This window comes from Herpailurus yagouaroundi, unplaced genomic scaffold, assembly GCF_014898765.1.
Source record: "Herpailurus yagouaroundi ecotype Mexico unplaced genomic scaffold, PumYag 193, whole genome shotgun sequence".
NCBI lineage: Eukaryota > Metazoa > Chordata > Mammalia > Carnivora > Felidae > Herpailurus > Herpailurus yagouaroundi.
Window position 1 is genome coordinate 6,424,788 of NW_024412424.1, and position 6,158 is coordinate 6,430,945.

At 43.1% G+C, this 6,158-nt stretch overlaps 1 protein-coding gene across 1 annotated transcript; it reads left to right on the forward strand.

Moving 5' to 3' along the window:
* Positions 1 to 4,345: 4,345 nt before the first annotated feature.
* ZNF589 (zinc finger protein 589) lies at positions 4,346 to 5,701 on the forward strand (the record flags this gene model as incomplete). The annotated part of the gene is given in 2 exon segments (XM_040445560.1): positions 4,346 to 4,621; positions 4,623 to 5,701. Coding segments are annotated over 2 exon segments (747 nt in total), but the record flags the coding sequence as incomplete, so codon positions are not given.
* Positions 5,702 to 6,158: the final 457 nt, after the last annotated feature.

A 6,158-nucleotide genomic window follows, 5' to 3' on the forward strand; every position in this document is an offset into this window, starting at 1 on the left:
TTAATTTTTTTTTCAACGTTTATTTATTTTTTGGGACAGAGAGAGACAGAGCATGAACGGGGGAGGGGCAGAGAGAGAGGGAGACACAGAATGGGAAACAGGCTCCAGGCTCTGAGCCATCAGCCCAGAGCCCGATGCAGGGCTCGAACTCACGGACCGCGAGATCGTGACCTGGCTGAAGTCGGACGCTTAACCGACTGCGCCACCCAGGCGCCCCAAAATCTTTTTTTAAAAAATAGGAGACTTAGGTTTTGACAGTGTTGACAACCTCTTATCTGTCTTCTGCCTAACCTTTTAGTTCTTTCTTAATTAACTCTGCTGTTACCACTTATTCATTCAAAAATATTTTAACTCTTAAATGTTAGGTCCAGGTCCAGGTTCTTGGAAAATACCAGCAATATGTCAGGGAGAAAGGTATTCCAGATATGGGAACCAGCCAGTGCAAGGCTTTAGGAGGAGAGGTCAGTGTGCCTCCAATGGAGTGAATGAAGGGTGGAGAATAGATGGAGTCAGGCCATAGGTCACCAGGGAATGTGGAACCTGGCAGGTCCCTCTGAGGAACTTGGGTTTTACTCTAAACATTATGTACTTCCTATTTTATTTATTTATTTATTTTTTTTTAAGTTTTTTTTTTTTCAACGTTTATTTATTTTTTGGGGACAGAGAGAGACAGAGCATGAACGGGAGAGGGGCAGAGAGAGAGGGAGACTCAGAATCGGAAACAGGCTCCAGGCTCTGAGCCATCAGCCCAGAGCCTGACGCGGGGCTCGAACTCACGGACCGCGAGATCGTGACCTGGCTGAAGTCGGACGCTTAACCGACTGCGCCACCCAGGCGCCCCGATTTATTTATTTATTTATTTATTTATTTATTTATTTATTTATTTGAGAATGTAAGTGAGCAAGGGGCAGAAAGAGAGGGAGAGAGAGAGGTGGGCTCATCTGAAGTGGAGCTCGTGGTTTTGTTTATTTATTTATTTATACCCAAAGCGAGGCTCGTGCTCACCTGATGTGGGACCTGAACTTCTGAACCATGAGATCATGACCTGAGTGGAAGTCAGATGCTTAACGACTGAGCCACCCAGGTGCCCTGGCCTTTTTATTTTTTAAAGTGAACAACCCTACTTATTAGGAATGTTAAACAAAGAAGGAAGAGAGAGAATTGGCTTTAGGCACCCCCTTCTACCCCTACTTCTATTCCTGATCTCAGGGCAGAGCTCTCTGGGCTCCAGGGAATACTACCTTTTGGATGGATGAGGGTCCTGGTAGGACTGGGTTCAGTAGCCACTCTGGAGCAGCATGACCTAGCCACCCCTCATTTTGTCCTGAGAGAGTCAGTGCAGTGGGCTGGGTGTCTGTGAATCTCCTGCTCAGGATGTCTGCGTGGCAGCTTTGCAGCCCTAGACAGCCCCCAGATTTAGTCTACAGGCCAGATTTGGTTAGCTTTCCCACCACAAGACTGCAGCTGTGTCAGGGGCTTAATTCTCATTGGCTTCTTTTCTGTTCTTCAAAGACCTAGTCAAACCAACAAGAGTGTCGTTTTTTGCTTAGAAGATATTCTTTTCCTTTAAGGACAGATTTAGTAGGATATAAACCTTTGTATGCTCAGTAGTCAGAGTTATCTGTAGTTTGTTTAAGAGGACATCCTGAACCCTGTTTTGTCTCTTCTTCCTCTATGACTGTGAATAAGTTACTTAACTCCTCTAAACCTGTTTCCCTATCTATTAAATGATAATAGGATTAAATTTGATTTTCATGAAGAGCACTATATAGTGAAATACTGGGCCTATTGCAAGTGCTATTTATTATGGTGAATAATAATGGTAATAATAACAACTCTTACAACCCAAATGTCAGGTCATAAAACAAAGCTTACTGAAAAAAAAATTCTGAGTTTATTTAATTGTCAGCTAAAGATGTAAACCAGTAAATGGGAATGCAAGCTGGTGCAGCCACTCTGGAAAACAGTATGGAGATTCCTCAAAAAAACTAAAAATAGAACTACCCTATGACCCAGCCATTGCACTACTAGGCATTTATCCACGGGATACAGGTGTGCTGTTTCGAAGGGACACATGCACCCCCATGTTTATAGCAGCACCATCAACAATAGCCAAAGTATGGAAAGAGCCCAAATGTCCATCAGTGGATGAATGGATTAAGAAGATGTGGGGTATACACACACACACACACACACACACACACACACACACACACACACAATGGAGTATTACTCGGCAATCAAAAAGAATGAAATCTTGCCATTTGCAACTATGTGGATGGAACTGGAGGGTATTATGCTAAGCGAAATTAGTCAGAGAAAGACAAATATCATATGACTTCACTCAAATCAGAAAGGACTTTAAGAGACAAAACAGATGAACATGAGGGAAGGGAAACAAAAATAATATAAAAACAGGGAGGGGGACAAAACAGAAGAGACTCGTAAATATGGAGAACAAACTGAGGGTTATGGGAGGGGTTGTGGGAGGGGGGGATGGGCTAAATGGGTAAAGGGCAGTAAGGAATCTACTCCTAAAATCATTATTGCACTATATGCTAACTAATTTGGATGTAAATTTTAAAAAATAAAATTAAAAAAAATCTACAGTCAGCCATTTAAAAAAAGATGTAAACCAGTAAAATAAACAAACACCGTTTACTGAATAGTTTGCAGAGAAATATCAGTGATATTAAAGGACTATAAAGGCAGTTTTATGGTATTTGTGCTAATAAAAGCTAAAAAGTTAGCATTCTGAATAGGATGGAATGAATCTGTGGGTCTGTACATATTTGATTAAAGCAATCCTCTTATTAATCAGGAAAGAGTCTTCAGTTGGAGTCAGTAAAGGGTCTGGTCTCCTGTGATTACCAAGAGTCCATGTTTTATCATCTTCAGCTGATCAGAAACAATTGCAATCCAGTTTTGATATTTCTTAGGTTAATGCCGCCAAATGGTAAACATTTTGGTATGTGCTGATTTGTGGAAAACAGAGCAGAGCAGATCTTGAACTAATTGAGGGGGTGGGAGGGCAAGAGCCAACATCACTTAAGCCTGTTTTTCTGCTGCTGAACTTCCACTTCCTGGTACAAGCTGATTCATACTAGTCCTCTAACAGATATCTGTGAATGGATGGGGAAACTCAGATGTAGTTTTCACATATGCTCTTTAACAACCGTTCCATACTGCCTTCTGCATTGGAGGACATCCAGACTGAGTGATTCCTACGTCAACTATTCTTTCTTCCCATAGGAAAAGTCACAAAGGACATTCCCATAGAGATCACAACGATTGTTCTCTCTTGATGCTAACAAATGGTTGTAGCTATATGTGTCAGTGTAGCTGGCTATGGCCTAGAAGATAATTTTAGTATAATTGCAGATACTTACAGAGCAGAAGATTCCCCTGATGTTTACTTGGAGTATTCCTTGTTGGGATAATGTGAACAATAGGCTCTGCTGTGATTTTTTTTTTCTTTTTTTGCATTCTAGTAAAAGATGTGATATGTAAAATTTGAATGTAGTGCATAATCTGAATCTAATTATGGAAGAACATCAGGAATGCTCTTCATGTATTCTAGAACATGAGAGTGTTCTCTAAAAATAGGGGAAGGAAACTAAAGAAACATAATAACTACTAATAATACCTGATCCTAGACTGGATCCTGTACTTCAGGCAAAGTGCTATAAAGGACATTATTGGTTCAAATGACAGGATTGGAATATATATGGGAGTTAGATACAGTTATAACATAAATGTCAAATCTATTGAAGTTGATAACTATATTGCAGTTATGAAAGAATCTCCCTACTTATTTTTAAATTAAAAAAAATGTAATGTTTATTTATTTTTGAAAGAGAGTACAAGTGGGAGAGGAGCAGAGAGAGAGGGAGACACAGAATCTGAACCAGGCTCCAGGCTCGGAGCTGTCAGCAGAGAGCCCAATGTGGGGCTCGAACCCACAAACTGTGAGATCATGACCTGAGCTGAAGGCAGATGCTTAAGTGACTGAGCCACCCAGATACCCCGAGAATATCCCTACTTTTATGAAATCCACACCAAAGTATTTAGGGGTAAAGAGTCATGATGTATGCTGTATACTCTCAAGTGGCTCAGAGAAAACATATACATACATATGCATGTACACACACACACATATAACATATACATGTTAACAATAGGTAATTTGGGTAGAGGGTGCTTAGATGTTTTCTTTGTATTGTTCTTAATCTTGCAACTATTCTGTACATTTGAAATTGTATCCAAATAAAAAGTTTAAAGAAGGTGAATGGAAACGTAGGTCCTGTAAAGCACATCTTGGGGAGACAGACATGAGTCATTGTGAACGATTGACGGGCTAGATCTTAACTGTAAGACAAGGAAGAAGAACCCAGTGAACTTTTCCTGTGAATACTTTGGGAACTTCCTTTCTTCAGCAGAATCAAATCCAGAAGTCCATCCCTGGCCCTCCTGCCCTCTGGCCTTTGACGAGCAGCAATTTCTTAGTCAACATGAGCTGCGCAGTCGTCCTATTCCAGATTTGCACTCAGTAAATCCACTCCGACCAGGAGATTCTTGCCCAGAGTATCAGCAGCGGCAGCAACAGCATTCTGATGAAAACCAACCGGGGGGCCAAAGCAGACAATCAAGCAAGGGGAGATTCTAAATCCTTGTCTGGGAGTATAACTGAGAGGGGGACTCCCCTAGTTCACCCCAGCTCCCAGACAGGCAATTGAGTGTTGAAGGTACAACTCAGGCCAGCCCCTAGGACATGCTCTGGGAAAGCGCACAAGGTTCTTGAGAGGGTAGAAGCCTGAGGATTTGGAGCAGTGGAGTTTGGAGAGCGTGGACTAGATTTCAGCCAGAAGACAAACTTACTCAGACACAAGGCAGTCACAGGGGAAACACGCGTGTGCAGGGAGTGTGGGCGAGGCTTCGGTGGGAAGTCACATTTCATCAGACATGAGAGGACACACACAGGGGAAAAGCCTCATGGGTGCGGGGAGTGTGGGCAAGCTTTTAGCTGCAAGTCACATGTCATCAGACACCAGAGAACACACACAAGGGAGAATGTGTGCACAGTGTATAGGTGAGGCATTACGGAAAAATCAGACCTCATGAAGCACCAGAGGATTCACACAGGAGATAAGCCTTATGTGTGCAGGAACTGTGGCTGTGGCTTTAGGGTGAAATCATACCTCATCACCCACCAGAAGATGCATCCTGGGGAGGAGACTTGTGTGTGTGTGTGAGCTTTTAGCCACAAGACAGTCCTCAGCACACAGCAGAGGACACACACAGGAGAGGAGCCTTACAAGTGCATGGTGTGTGGGCAAGGCTTTAGCCACAAGTCTACTCTCAGCACACATCAAAGGACACACTCAAGGGAAAGGCCTTAGGTGTACAAGGAGCAAGGGTGTGACCTAGCAACAAGTTATCCATCAGACACACCAGAGGACACACACAGGGGAGAAGTCTTGATTGTAAGGGAATGTGGGCTAGGCGTTAGCTGGGTATCACTCCTCATTACACAGCAGAGGATATGCTCAGGGAGAAATCTTATGTACAGGGAGTGAGGGTATAGTGTTAGCTGGAGGTGGCCTCTTAAGAAACACTGAGACTCAGGAGCCTGGGTGGTTTAGTGGGTTAAACACCTGGCTCTTGATTTCAGCTCAGGTCATGATCTCTCAGTTCATGAGATCGAGCCCCGCGTCAGGCTCTGTGCTGACAGTTTGCGTGCATGCTCTCTCTCTCTAAATAAATAAACTTTAAAAAAGGAATTAAAAAAAAAAGAAACACTGAGAGTCAAATCTGTCCACCGTACATGAGTGGGCTTCAGGGACAGTCTTCTGACCCCTTATGCCCTCTGTGAGCGTGAAGATGGCAGAGGCCCAGCTTCTGAGAAGAGAGGTACCGAGCTATGGTCCTCTTGGGGAAGCGGTCTTTGCACCTGATTGATGACTTCTTACTTCCTTCTGCAAGTCCATTGACTTCCATTGACTTCTGCCATGCTCTCCTGTTTTCTTTTTTTCTATGTTCCTAACCTGCTGTATCCTCTTCTACCCTCACCTTTAGGTATTGCTCAAGGTTGGGTCTCTAACCCTGCAATCTGAGGGACTCCGCAGCCTTGTCTTCCTTCTACCCTCTAATCCCAAGCC